The sequence below is a fragment of the Canis lupus genome, chromosome 21, assembly GCF_011100685.1.
Source record: "Canis lupus familiaris isolate Mischka breed German Shepherd chromosome 21, alternate assembly UU_Cfam_GSD_1.0, whole genome shotgun sequence".
In the NCBI taxonomy this organism is placed as follows: Eukaryota; Metazoa; Chordata; class Mammalia; order Carnivora; family Canidae; genus Canis; species Canis lupus.
Genome location: NC_049242.1, coordinates 11478994 through 11494601, shown reverse-complemented (window position 1 = coordinate 11494601; position 15608 = coordinate 11478994). Strand labels below are relative to the sequence as shown.

General features: G+C 39.1%; 1 protein-coding gene across 1 annotated transcript in view; it reads right to left on the bottom strand.

The window, feature by feature from the left end:
- GRM5 (glutamate metabotropic receptor 5) overlaps positions 1-15608 on the bottom strand; it is a 516157-nt gene that overhangs the window by 94491 nt on the left and 406058 nt on the right. Inside the window, exon 5 of the mRNA XM_038568353.1 lies at positions 8512-8758. Within this exon, the coding sequence (XP_038424281.1) occupies positions 8512-8758 (247 nt within the window). The remainder of the gene's footprint in view (positions 1-8511; positions 8759-15608) is intronic.

Sequence of the window (15608 nt, the reverse complement as noted above, 5' to 3'; positions counted from 1 at the left end):
AAGAGTAAAAAGCATTGACGAATGAAATTGAAGATGACACAAAGAAATGGAAAGACATTCCATGCTCATGGGTTGGAAGAACAAATATTGTTAAAATGTCTATATTACTGAAAGCAATGTACATATTTAATGCAATCCCTATCAAAATACCAACAGCATTTTTCACAGAACTAGAACAAAAATGCTAAAATTTTTTACCCCAAGTATCCAAAGCAACCTCAAAAGAGAAAAGCAAAGTTGGAGGCATCACAATTCTCAACTTCAAGTTCTATGACAAAGCTGTAGTGATCAAAACAGTATGGTACTGGCATAAAAATAGACACAGAGATCAACAGAACAGAATAGAAAACCCAGAAATAAACCCACAACTATGTGGTCAATTGATCTTCAACTAAGCAGGAAAGAATATCTAATGGGAAAAAGTCTCTTCAATAACTAGTGCTGGGATAACTGGACAGCAACATGAAAAAGAATGAAACTGGACCACTTTCTTTCACCATACACAAAAATAAACTCAAAATGGGTTAAAGACCTAAACATGAGACCTGAAACCATAAAAATTCTTCAAGGGGGCACAGGCAATAATTTCTTTGACATCAGCCATAGCAACTTTTTTTCTGGATATGTCTCCCAAGTCAAGGGAAAAAAAAGCAAAAATAAACTACTGGGACTTCATCAAAATGGAAAGCTTCCGCACAATGAAGGAAACAATCAACAAAACTGAAAGGCAACCTTTGGAATGGGAGAAGATATTTGCAAATGACATATCTGATAAAGGGCTGGCATCTAAAAGATATAAAGAACTTATAAAACTCAACACAAATAATTATTTGGATAAACAAATAATCCAATGAAAAAATGGGCAGAAAACATGAAGAGACATTTCTCCAAAGAAGACATTTAGATAGCTAACAGACATCTGAAAAGATGTTCATCATCACTTACCATCAAAGAAGTATAAATTAAAACGACAACCTCATACTTGTCAGAGTGCCTAGAATCAACAACACAAGAAACAACAGGTGATGGCAAGGATATGGAGAAAGGAGAGCCCTTGAGCACTGTTGGTGGGAAGGGAAACTGGTGTAGTCACTCTGGGAAATAGTATGGGTGTTTCTCAAAAAATTATCAGTATCACTATCCTACAAGCTAGCAATCACACTACTGGGTATTTACCCAAAAAATATAAAAACACTAAATCAGAGGGCTACATGCATGCCCCTATGTTTATAGCAGCATTATTTACAATAGCCAAGATATGGAAGTAGCCCAAGTGTCTATTGATTGATGAATGGGTAAAGGAGAGGTTATATATATAAAAATATTATATATATTCCAATATATAGTAGAATATCATTCAGTGATAAAAATGAATGAAATCTTGCCATTTGCAATGACGTGAATGGAGCTGGAATGTATTATGCTAATCAAAATAAATCAGTCAGAGAAAGACAAATACTACATGATTTCACTCAAATGTGGAATTTAAGAAACAAAACAAACTAGCAAAGGGAAAAAAGGGGAGAGGAGAGATAAATCAAGAAGCAGATTCTTAGTTACAGAGAAAAAACCGATAGTTACTCAAAATTGTTACTGCAAATAAAACACTTTAGGGTAATCCTTAAGCTACTGAACAGCTAACAAAATTTAAGAATCAATTAACATTCTGAAAAAGACACTACCACAAAAAATGAAATTTTGATTTATAGAGAACAAACTGATGGTTAGAGGGGAGGAGTGTGGAGGAATGGGTAAAATAAGTGATGGGGATTAAGGAGGGCACTTGTGATGACGACCAGGTGATGTACGGAAGTTTTGAATCACTATATTGTACACCTGAAGCTAATATAACATGGTATGTTAACTAACTGGAATTAAAATAAACAAAGCAAGTCTGAAAATAGATGGCTTCTAAAGCACCTCGTGCAATGTAAAAATCCTGGAAGATGCTAATACCTTGTGAGTTCTGAGCTTATATTGCTATTGTTCTCATTTTGAGTATGGGGATAGATGTAAAGAGGGAAAACTAATGTACTTATTTACAAGATTTTTCTTACGTGCAAGAACATTTCCAGAGAAGCATTTTTGAAATAATTTTCCAATGTTAGGACAGTGGATGAACAATACCAGTCACTTTATCAGCTCCTGTAGACATAACTGTGGGTATATCTTAGGTGCACAATGTCTTCACATAGCACCCTATGCTTTTACCTCCTAGGACTTAGACAGTTGGCTCGTGGGTTCTTATAAATACCCCCTCCATCCTTCCATGCTCAGCATAGTTATCTGCAAATTGACATGGATGGACAACTATCTAGCATTTGGGTTCCAGTGACCAGCTTACCATATGCAGACCAATGCTCAGGAAGGAAATGTTAGGAATCAATTTGACCTCAGTCTGTTTCGATTGACACTGTAAAATGATACCATTCTGTTTTTACTCCCAATCACAGTATTTTTATGGTACTGTCTTTTTCAGAATGTTAGTTCATTCTTAAATTTTGTTAGCTGTTCAGTAGCTTAAGGATCATCCCACAGTATTTTATTTGCAGTAAGTAACAATTTTGAGTAATTGCTTAAAGTCCACTTCTAAACCCAAAGTACTAATCTGCAGGATACTGTCACAGCTATCCAATGGCTTCTATGCATACAATGAGTCGAGATACTCGAAAACAGAGCCCTTAAGGCTAAAAAAAAGAAACTCATTTATTATGTCATTGAGTATTTCAAGTATATAAGCTTCGGAGACTTCAAAAAGTATTCTGTGTGAGCAAATAAAGACTCTGAGCAAATAAGCTTTGAACATTCTAGGCTGGGAAAAAGAAAGAATTATAGGTATCAGGAAGTTTTCTTTCTTTGCTGCTGCTGATTTGAAGAGCTATGAGGGTTTCATTGCTCACTCCAAATGAGTCCTCAACCCATTTCTACTCATATTTAACTTTGATAAGGTCTCCATACTGTGAGTTTTACAGATAATGGGACTGCAGTTTGGTGAGGTTATTGAGTAATGGCAGATTGCAGAGTATGCAAGTGGCAGAGCAAACCTAAACTCAGCCTTTAGACTTCCAGTTCACTGTTCTCCATTAGACCGCTCCATATCTATTAGATAGAGCAGAGAATCAACTTTCCTTGCTCCTCGATTGCATTAATCTGCTCTATGTAGGGGAAATGGTAAAACGTGAAGAGATTCAGTTTTTGAAAAATAAATATGAAAATTCTATAGAATGGAAAATGTATTTGGCAGCGAAGTGATTTCAGAAAAAGTTAAACCTTCATTTTTGGTTCAAAACTGTCAACCTGTTTTAACTACGTTAGAGATAATGAATCCTCCTCATGGAATTAGCTTGTAGATTTCTGGTAATTATTTATCTACAAGACAAATGCAGAGATATCATCACTAGTACCGTAGTCGGTGAAAATAGAACATTGCTGTAAAAATCTTTGGTAGCAACACATTAGAAAAAGAGTTAAAAATAATTCTCCATTAAAAAAGAAAAAAAAAGGTTTGGGATGCCTGCGTGGCTCAGTGGTTGGGTGTCTGCCTTCAGCTCACAGCGTGATCCTGGAGTCTGGGGATTGAGTCCCATGTTAGGCTTCCTGCATGGAGCCTGCTTCTGCCTCTGCCTTTGTCTCTGCCTCTCTCCCTCTCTCTCTCTCTCTCTCTCTCTCTCTCATGAATAAATAAAGTCTTTTTTTTTTTTTAAAGGTTTTTCCCCTCGTTTGGCAATTGGTATGAATTCTTTCCATTTTCAGAGATAGGATATAGACTTTATTATCTGTCAAAAGTGAGTGTTTGAAAAGTACTCTTAGTTAGATTTGGGGTAAGAATTAAAACACATAATGGCTTCCTACAATTGTTTTCCATTATTTAATTCCCTCCCTTTCTCACTGTCTTGCTCTTCTGCTCTCCTTCATCAAGCTTCTTTGTTTCTAAATCTTTCTGCTCCTGAAACTTTTTTCTTATTTACTGTGTGTGGTATGTATGATCTGTTTTCTGTAATATCTCTCCTTTCTTTCTCCTTTCTCTCTACCTCCCCTCGTCTCTCTTCCTTAACTGGTCATAATTCATAGTCGGAATATACTGAAATTTTTAAAAACTGAATTTCTTTTTTTTAAGATTTTATTTATTTATTCATGAGAGACACAGAGAGAGAAAGAGAGGCAGAGACACAGGCAGAGGGAGAAGCAAGCTCCATGCAGGGAGCCTGATGCGGGACTCGACCCTGGGTCTCTAGGATCAGGCCCTGGACTGAAGGTGGGGCTAAATCGCTGAGCCACCCAGTCTGAACCTAAAAATGAATTTCATACTGCATTCAAAAACAAAATAAAATAGATAAAATGTGTTCTAATACAAAGCAAAACAAGTTCTATTAAAGCACTAGGTAGAACCTAGAGGTAGGCAGGCTTCTGTTTATCAGAACTAAAGAACTTTTTAAGTGGTAGTAACTCTGAAAATTAGAGCAGGCTTCCTTTCTCAGAAGATAGTGAAATTTTCTTTACCCAGGGGGCTGAAGCAATGTTGTCAGGGGAACTGCAACATCTTCAGGTGGAAGGGGCTGTGTAGAATTTTAGATTCAAGTACCAACTAAAATCCTCTCAGTCTATAATTCTTTTTTTTTTCAGTCTATAATTCTAATGCTTAGGTGTGTGGTTTTTAAAAGTTTGATTCTTAAATATGTGACAGATTGTCTGCCATCCAAGAAAACAGACATTTTAAGCAGCAATCCATGCAACAGAGCAATTACAATGATCTGTGTCTTGGGGGTTGGATTAAAGACCACAAGGTCCCTTTGACCAAGTCCTTTAATGGTAATTAATAATGAAATCCTTTTCCAGGATACACATAGAACCATTTCATATGTGACATAAAGAAAATGGGGAAAAGAAAAGAAAAAAAAAAAAAAGAAGAGAAAAGAAAACTAAGTTACATTCTCTTCATTTGAATTTAATCACCATGCCTGGGAATTGCATACCGGCCTTGCTCTGTTACTGACTGTGAGAGTGGGCGCGCCTCTTCCTTTCTTTGTGACTCCACTGTGCCTCCCAAGGAAAGTTGGGAAGTTGAAATAAGTCATCTCTGGTCCTTCTGTGACATATGCAGAGCCACATACGAAGAACCCTTGTGCAAACCTGCTCAGTATCTTCAAATTTCTAGTGTTCTAACCTGATCTTCTATTTGTCACCTCTGTTTCTGCCCACCCACTCTTCTTTTCTTGTCTTTTGGATTAATCAAGATTTTAAAAGTATCCTTCTATTGGTTTTTTAGCTATTCCTTGTATTAAGGGATTAAATATGCATTCTCTAATTATCCTATTCTACCTAATGTTGTGTCACTTAATGTAAATAAGAAACTTACTGTTGTAGAATTCTATATCCCCTTTCTTTATGACACGTTGCCAAATATTTTTCATTTCCATACTTATCAATCCCACAATATAATGTTACAATTCTTGCTTTAAACAGCCAGTTGTACTTAGTCTCATGTTTTGATGTTGGCTCTCCATGTTTCCTCTGCCCAGTTATGGTCAGTCCCAGGCAGTAGTGAGGCCTCTTCAACCCTATTTCTCAACGGACTCTCTGTGAGGGATCAGAAAATTTTTACTGTAGAGGCACATTCAATATTTTGAGGCTTTGTGAGATGGTCTTGGTGAAACTAGTCAACACTGCCAGTGTAGTGTGAAAACAGCCAAAGATAGGACCTAAATGAGTGGGTGTGATTGTGTTCCAATAAAACCTGATTTATGAAAACAGACAGCAGACTCCATTTGGCCTGCAGACCACAGTTTGCTGACCTGTGGTCTATACTATTGGTGGTAAGTAGTCAAGGTCCATATTTCTTATCTGTAATTCTGAAATTCTTAGAGCTCTGAAAATTATATTTTTATAACTCACTTGGCAGAAAACATGACCCAACCTGAACTTATCTGGTGAAAGAACTTGGCCCACACTGTAATGAGGCTATTTATAGTCTATTTATCACACTTTATGTTGAATATTTGTATGTTTTACTACAGAAATATTAATATGTTGATTAAAGAGTGCTGCTCCACAGCATGTTGGTGGCATCAGATGACTGTGTTACCTTTTCTAATTTAAAAATTCTGGATTCTGTAATACACTTGGTCCCAAGGATTTTATTAAAGAATTGTGGACTGATAGTTGTCTGATTAGATATGAAGTTTAAAAGAAGTGGTTAAAATGAACTCTCTAACAGTCTACAATTGTGTTTGCTAGAATAAGTTGTTACCTGTCCTTGCTTCCTTGGTTCAGGATCTTCCTCTGGCTTTTTAGGGGACTCCCTAGTCACCCCAGTCTCCTCTGGTGCATTGCCCCATTTGGAATGTCTTTGACTCAGCAGAACCATAACTTTTACTCCACAGAAATAATAATATAATGCCTACTGATAAATTTCTCAAAAAATAGTGGCTTTTTAACTTTTATCCTGGTTGATTAATTGGCAGATCATTGTATAAGGTTAGGAGTGAAGATTGAATTAGAATCTTGAGTTCTCATGTATTAGACTGTATCTTTGGAAAAGTCACTTAGTCTTTGTAAGCCTCAATTTGTGAGCCTTCAGCTGGAGAAAACAATGATAACATTTACCTCATAGGATTAAAATGTAGAGGACTTAGCTAAGTGTTTGGCTCAAAATACCTGTTCAATAAATATTAGTTTAGTTATTTTGTAAATAGAACTGGATTAATTGGAAAAATAAAAAGCTGCAAACCACCTTCCTGAATCTGGTTCATGCCCTTAGAGGCCAATTCACAGTATTTATTAATGGCTTCCTGTAACACCCAACCTTTGTTAATATGTGGAAAGTCTCTGAACAATTGTGAATTCTTGGAAATTGTCTGCAAAATTTTATATATATTGTCCTTTAGAGAATATCTATAAATTTCATCTGAAGTCTTAAAGAGATTTACATTCTAAAAAAGATTAAGAACCAATGTTCTAAATGTACCCATTACAGCATATTTGGAGGATTATGATGAATGAGACAGTGATGTTCTTTCTGATCTATTAAGGTTTCCCATTCGAATAGAGCTGAGAAATTTCTTCACTATCTGTTCTTTGTGGAACTAGCTTGGGTACATGACATGAAAACCCTTTGAATATTCGGAGCTGTAGTCATCAAAGTTTACGAACAAGTCCCAAGCTGATGTCAGTGCTATAGGCATGCTCACAGGAATAATAGATCCATGTACGGATATCAGGGAGTAAGCCTTGACTTGAGCCTACAAACTGAGCTCATTGGCTGACCTGCCCTATGAAGCTTTATGACAAATGTGAAGTTTTCTGTGGCCCTGATAAAATGTTTGTATTCCCTATACCCCATGGGTATACCGAACAGCCAAAAAAGAAGATAACTATATATGCAAAGTCAGCTTATCTTGGCAATGAGCCTGCTGGGAGCAATATTCAAGTCTCTAGAATAGAATAAATATACAGCTTTCTTCTTGGCTGCATGACTTGGAACTAGCTGTCACTTAGCAGTTCAGCTTGTGACATGGTAACAGCTGCATCAGGGACAAGCTTCAGCTCACCTCAGTAATACGAAAACAAGTTAGAACCAAGGTGGCTGGTGCATGTGTGGGCACATGAGGTGTGAGTCATGGAGAGAGTCATGAGACCTTCTCTTGGCAAGATAGGCTACAGAGTGTAAAGACACCCTCTCCAAGCCTTCATGTCAAGGATAAACTGTTGCTGGAAGAATGCTTCGGGTTTTACAGTGGGAGACCAAAGGACCCTGATTGTGTCCATGTAAGGCAGAGTGAAGAGCCAGCCCCACTACAGCTCAGAATATCATTTTAATGACATTATCCCTCATGGATTAAAAGTCTCCTGTGTAGAGTCACTTAAGAATTTAGAGTATGAGATAGATGTGAATTCTGATAAGTTCTAGGTACCTAATGACTTCCCTGGAGGCTGATCTATAATTATGAGTAAGTTCATATTTCTCAGGCTCCTCTATCAATAACGAAAGGTGGAGTTTGATAATAAAAGGCAATTTAGTCCTCAAGAAGGGAGAAAGACCTCCAGCTAAAGGATAATAAAATAAAAGGACTTCTAACTTACTATAGGTAGAGCAAACAATGTAATAGCACCCCAGCCCTATTTCTGAATTACCATAAATGGAATAGTTCCCATTTCTGAATAATTCTATGACCCAAGAAGAGATCAGAGTGCAGAGAATAACATGGAAAACATACAGAGAAACCACAGAGCTGGTTTTTGGTTTTTCTATTATAACATGAGGCTCCTGTCTCTGAGTGTAGGTCTCTGAAATGTGATGATTCCGAGTGTATTTTGGAAGCCAGTACACATATGGATGTGTATGTGGCTACAGAAAATGGGGCTCCCTCTGTCTATCTTTAATCCCTTTGTGATGTCAGAGCTGGCCAAATATGACCAGTAAGCCTAGATAACCACAAAAGAGAGAAATGGGCACATTGGGATCAATAGATGACTGTCCACCTACTATTGTCTAGAAGAGAATTATAACAGTACCTTCCTGGAGAGTCTCCATTCTCATCAAATAGGATCATATCTCCAGAAACCCCAGTAAAATTGGTTTTCATCAGGGAATCCAAAAGTTTCCGTCCATCAATTGGTTTCATTGCATCACAAAGGCCTGCATAGCCTGGACAGAGGGACATCTGCATGTTGTGGAGCCCATAGGCCATGGAATAGATCGCATTGATCACAAATCCCATTTTGGAATCTTGAACGTGATGTGTTCTCAGAGTCAGTGAACCTGTTGAGAAACAAATTAAGGATTAACTATGAGATTGAATTATACTACAGCTCTATCCATGGATTCTGAATAATTGGAGAATTCACAGCAGCAATTTATCAGAGTTAGAATCAGAGTAAATGCAAAGCTACGAGTGCCAGAATAGAATGGCCTCTGATTGCTTTCTATTTCCAGGCTTTTCTCCCCCTAAAACCTTGAAGAAAAATCTGAATCCCCAACACTACCAAGATTCACTTCCTCTGTTACCAATCTCTAGAGATAGATGCAGGAGAGCACTATATTTCTGTACCAAAGAATTTATCTTAAGGACAGATTAATCTCCTTAGCACTCAACTATGATAATATACTTCCTTGGTTTAGAAATGCACAACAAATCTCCTGTTGCCAAACTAGTAAGTCTTAGCTAAGCAAACTAGATTTTCTACCATCTTGCCTCAACTTACCTGTTAGGATGCACCACTTCCCACCTCAAAGCACATGCTCTCCATAAACTAGCCTACTTGGAAATTCTAAAACATAATCTAACATTTACAGTCTATTAATTAATTAATTAATTAATTGGAGTCTGAGTATACAAAAAGCTGTGTGGTTGATGGTCTAGGGACAAAACAAAGATGAACTGGGCATGGATTCTGCACTTAAGAAGAAATTTGTTCAGTAATAGAAATAAATTATGTAGCTACAGTGAAAGATAGAATGTGATAAACTTGTAACACATATGGAGTTAAAATCTATGGAGGCCCAAGGAGGGAGAGATCTCTTCCAACGGAGGGCTCTTGGGAAAGTTTCATTAAAGAACTAACATTCGGAATGGTTTATTGATTCAACAAATATGGAATGAGTGCCTGTTACTTCTGACTGCTCAGAAGGTGCTGGGAGTGAGGGATCTAATGCTGAATAAGATAAATCTGATTCTTTCCCTAGAGTCTAGAAGGCACAGGAGCATCTAAGCAGATCATTGCAGTGTGGTTTGATAAGTGTGGAGGCAGTACCAAGTCGGGAGGGGCACCAGACCCAGAAGTTCACTGCTGCTGAGAACTATGGCTGAGTGTCAGCTGGATGAGGAGTGGAGGGAAGAGTGTTTAAGGGTTCTTGGTTGAGAGAGAGAGCATGCTCTCTGGGAGCATGCTCTCTGGTCTGGGAAACCTTAAGAAGGTTGGAATGCCCAGACCATGACATGCGAGATGGGGGAATGGGGAGTGCAAAAGGAGCAGAGGAGACAAGGGCTGCATAAGCTACATGAAGATTGCTGCACTTTATCATGAAGATCACTGGGGGCCTTTGCAGTGTTTAACTAGGAAGGGACGTGATCAGAATTCTGTTTCAGAAAGACCAGTCTGGCTATAGTGCAGAGAGAGATTGAAAGGGCTGTGGGAGGGGAGCCAGAAAGACCCATGAAGAGGAGATACAATGATCCCCATGACAGCTGAAAAGGGCTTGGTCTGGGTAGAGGCTATGGTCACGGGCAGAATCCACTGCCAGGGCTGGGGAGTGAAGAATGAGGAGTGAGACGTAGAAGGAGAACAGTGGTAAGAAGCTGTAAGGAAAAGCTGAGGTAAAGACAGCTTGTCATTGGGGGAAAAGTTTTCTGTAAGAGAGATAAAAATGGATTTTCCAAAGTAGCATCGTTCTTCATGAGTTCTAAACTATGGAGGCATATTATCCCCTTCTTTTTTTTTTTTTAAGATTTTATTTATTTTTATTCATGAGAGACACATATAGAGAGAAAGAGAGGCACAGAGACACAGGCAAAGGGAGAAGCAGGCTCCATGCAGGGACTCAATCCCAGGTCTCCAGGATCAGGCCCTGGGCTGAAGGTGGTGCTAAACTGCTGAGCCACACAGGCTGCCCATATTATAACCTTCTTAATTGCCGGCCCAAATGCTGACTCTTTGTTTCCCTGAGCAGAAAGGGAAAGCAGCAGGGCTCATCCTGACATGAGTTTAAGATGGGGAATCCTATTTCCATCTAAGGACTAGACATTGGACCCAGGCTACTTTCCAAACTTTCTTACAACTTTCTTCTCTCCACAGGTTGTCTTTGTACTTCCACATTTTCCCACATGCCACTGGAAACTCTGTACTTCCAGGTACTAAGTCATCTTTTACTTGGGGTCACTTTTTACTCCTCTTCCTTCCTATCTTCTCAACTCTTATTTGATCTATCTTTAAAATATATCTAGAGGGGATCCCTGGGTGGCTCAGCGGTTTGGCTCCTGCCTTTGGTCCAGGGCGCAATCCTGGAGTCCCGGGATCAAGTCCCACATCAGGCTCCTGGCATGGAGCTTGCTTCTCATTCCTCTTGTGTCTCTGCCTCTCTCTCTATCATAAATAAATAAATAAATCTTTAAAAAAAATAAAATACATCTAGAATTAAACTATTTCATACTAATCTACTTCCACCAGGTTTAAGATACATCATCTCTTGTCTGGATTGCAGACATGGTCTTTTGAGTGGTCTTTTTTTTTTTTTAAGATTTTATTTATTTATTCATGAGGGTCACACAGAGAGAGAGAGGTAGAGACATAGCAGAGGGAGAAGCAGGCTTCACGCAGGGAGCCTGACGTGGGACTCAATCCTGGGACTCCAGGACCACGCCCTGGGCTGAAGGCGGCACTAAATCGCTGAGCTACCTGGGCTGCCCTGACTGGTCTTTTTTTAACCTTTGCCCACCACCACCTTCCAGCCAATTTTCAACACAATAGCTAGAAAAAATTCCCTTAAAATGTAAATCAGATGATGACATTCCTCTGATTGAACTTTTCAGTGGCTTCTTTATTACTGAAAGTAAAAGCCACAGTCCTTGCAATGACCTTAAAAGATATACAAGGACTTGACTCATGGTGTTCCATCCCTCATCTTTCTGACTCCATCTCCTTACACTCTGCATTTAAATTATTCCTCTCTAGCCACACCAATCTCCTTCCTAATCCTCAAAATATTCAGGGGGTGTCCCTGCCTCCAGACTTGCTGGTCCTTCTACCCAGACTGCTCTGCCACAGAGATCTGCAGAAACTGCTCCCTCCTAGTGCAAGTCTTTGCTCAAATATCATCCTCTCTGTGAGATCTTCTGGGGCATCCTGACTAAATCTCATCTCCACCCCACCCCCAGACACTCTATCTCCTTTCCCAAAAATATTTTTCTCTTTACCATCTTCTAAAATGCTGTATGGGGATCCCTGGGTGGTGCAGCGGTTTGGCGCCTGCCTTTGGCCCAGGGCGCGATCCTGGAGACCCGGGATCGAGTCCCATATCGGGCTCCCGGTGCATGGAGCCTGCTTCTCCCTCTGCCTGTGTCTCTGCCTCTCTCTCTCTCTCTCTGTGTGACTATAATAAATAAATAAAAGAAAAATTAAAAAAAAATAAAATGCTGTATGTTTGTCTTTTTATTGTCTGTTTCATCTACCCACTAAAATGTAAACTCTGTGAGGCCAGGGTGTTTTTTTTTTTTTTTCCTGTTTTGTTTACTACTCAGTGCCTAGGATAGTACCTAGCACATGTGAGTCCCCAATAACTATCTGGTGAATAAATTAAAGAATTACCCCTGCTAACTAGATAATCCCTTTTATTTTCTTCCCGACCTTACTAACACTAATTATCTCAATTTTTAAAGGTTATCAAGAACCTTTCTTTCATGAAGACCACCATGACTGCAGATACTAAAATTAATCTTGTTCTTCCAAACTCCCCATCACTTTCTCTATACCTCTCTTAGGCACCCTGCACACCATGCTGTAGAAATGTAGGCATACTTAGGGAAGGGAGAATTTGAAACACCTATTCCCCACACCCCCCCCCCCCCCCACCTCCTACCTTCCTCTAATGACTCCCTGAATGGATATGTGTCACTCACACATCACCTCAGCCTCCCAATCCACAATCAGAGGTCAGCAATAGTTGCTTCTAGGGCTACTAGACAGGGTGCTTTGACTTTCATTCTCTTCTTTTTCCTTTTATGAGAAGAGGAGGGTGATGTAGCTGTAAATTCTTGCCTTATGTCTTCCTAGCTCTGTGACTTGGGCAAGTTACTTTAATTCTCCAAGATTCAGTTTCATCATCTGTTAAGTGGTGGTAAGTTATACATACCTTGCACGGCACCTAGCACAAAGTAGATGCTTTGTAAATAGTCACTGTACCAAAATGTAAATCATAACGACCTTTAGCCACCATGTTTTGTGGTCAAGACTTTGGAGAATGAAAGCAAAGCCAAAGGTGTCTCCTGATAGGATGTGCAGTAGAGCTCTCAGGCACTCAGTTTCCTCTTCCCTTCCAGAGGTTTCTTTAGGCCTTGTTGGCAATAGATAGCAACTGGCAAGAAGGCAACATATGAGCCTATTCATGTGTAAATAAAATCACAGGACTTAGGGCATGGTTACTGCCCTGTTTGTTGAATTGAATGGGGGCAAGAATGAAAATTTGCATTTTTCTTTGGCACTTTCAAAATAATTTTTACATATATCAGTGATGTGCATCAGTAGTGTATCACACTGCATAGAAACTGAGCTGTAGACAGTCTAGGTAGATTTTCCAAGGTTATGCAGATAACATCAAAAGTAGACAAGAATTTCTAACACCAGATTGGTGCCCTTTTTGCAATACTATATCATTTTCACTAGAAATACTCCCTGCACAATATTACTGTATCACCTTTTAAAAATATTCTAATTAAGAGATAAAGTGAGGGGAAAACAGACTGGTCACAAGATTGGATCTTTCCTGGAAAGTGCTATGTTTCTGTTCCCTCAAATAATGCTCATTAGACTGCCCAAAACCTGGGCCCAGGAATATATTAAGGGGCTAACCAAAAGCAAGAGCTCAAGAACCCAAGGACACACTGGTTGTGCACAGTCTGTTGTATCATTTATTGTTATTGGGCATCTGGAAACAACTGGCCTGTTTGGGCAGCATTAGGTCTTGCAGTTCCTGGTAAATGTTTCCCCTTGTCATTTGAAATACCAAAGGATTGCAAATTCAAAAACAAAGAAACAAGGCCTGCCAGAAGAAAATTAATGTAAATTTAACCTTTGTAATTTCTCCTTAAGTCCTTCTGATGCATGAATTTTTAAAGGAAAACATCTTTTTTTAAAAAAATAACCTATTTTTAAATTTTATTTATTCATGAGAGACAGACTCCATGCAGGGAGCCGGTGCAGGACTTGATCCCGGGACCTTGGGATCATGCTCTGAGCCAAAGGCAGATGCTAAACCACTGAGCCACCCAGGTGTCCTAGAGAGAAACATCTTAATCTGTTTTAGCATTCAGGATGCAACAGAGGGTCAATTAATAGAAATTCAAGTTTAAATTCTGCCGACACCAGTTCATCTAGGTATCAGCCTTTTTCCTCTATTAGAAGCAGCAGCTCAAGGCTGAATTATCACCTTTAGGTAGCTGAGAGAGCGCAGGTGAAATGTGTGACAACAAAATAAATACTTGAAAAGTGCTTTAACTTCATGAAACTCAATGAGCTTTAGGAACTCTTTCTACTACAGATGAAGAAATTAAAGAAATCAAGATGCTTATTGATAGCGGGCAAGCCTAGCTTTTTGTGCATGGGATGATGGTAGCTGTATTTAAAAGCAATTAATGCAAGAGATTCAGTATTTGTATGTGTGTGTATGTATGTATGTATGTGTGTGTGTGTGTGTGTGTGAAATTTAGTTAATTAGGGAATTTTTCTGCCTCTTATCTCTTTAGGCCTAGATCTCTGTCTATATCTACCTGTTCCCTAACTCTACACATATGAGAAGGGGGTGAATCTGCAAGATACCTTCCTTTGTGTTAGAGAGGGCACATGGCTACTCTGAGTAGTGGAGCATAGAGGATTAAGAGCACAGATTCTGGAACCAGGCAGCAGGTTAGGATCACAGCTTTGCCTGTTACTTGCTAGCTGTGTCACTTTGGCCTAGGCCATTAACCTCTCTGAACCTGAAAAAAATGGGTTTAGTCATCATGTCTAATAGATTTATACAAGGATTAACTGGGTTTATATTTATAACACACTTGATAAAATAAAAGGATTTATGTTACTAGTCCCTGATCCAAGTTGTGTTACAAATGATCCGGTTTGTTTCTTCACACTCAAGATATAAAGATCTGGAAGACGTATGTTGCCAAGCAGAGAGGCATTTGCTGGTGCAAATGTGCCTAGCTTTATCTTTGAAGAATGAAAGAAAGGCTGAACAGTGAATAAGGGGAAGACAAGCAGGATATGAGCTAAGGGAGCTAGACAGGAGCTGTACCATATAGGGCTGTGGAGCGTTTCTGTCAGAGAAATATCATGATCTCTGTTTTCTTTTAAAAATTTTACTTTGAGGATGGAAAACTGAACAAGAGTGGGAAAGCCTAGGGAGTATGGAAATAGCTAAGAGACAATGGTGCCTTAGTCTAGGATAGGATTCAAAGTATATTTTGGAAACAGGGAAAAGTGTGCTAGTCCATTGGATGTGAGCTATTAAAGAAAAAAGAAGAATCAAGGATTAGTTCAGGTTTTCATTTTAAGTAACTAGGTGGATTAGGGCACCATTGAGGTGAAAAATAGGTCGGTGGGGGTGGGGAATCCCAAGTGCTGTTCCACAAATTGAGCAGGGATAAATCAGTTAGTGGCCAATGTGACAGACCAGGCAACAGACACTGATGGCTTAGACGAGGGTGACAGCGGAAGAGATGCTGAGCAGTATTCAGATTCAGGACACATTTTAAAAATAGGACTGACATGACCAGCTGGCTGATTGGATGTATCTCATCTATCAGACCCCTTTTTGAATTCCTGGTGCCGCACAATTTTACTACCTGTATAGTGTTTCCTTGCGAACATATAGTATGATTTTTTATTAGTTCCAGAACTAATGA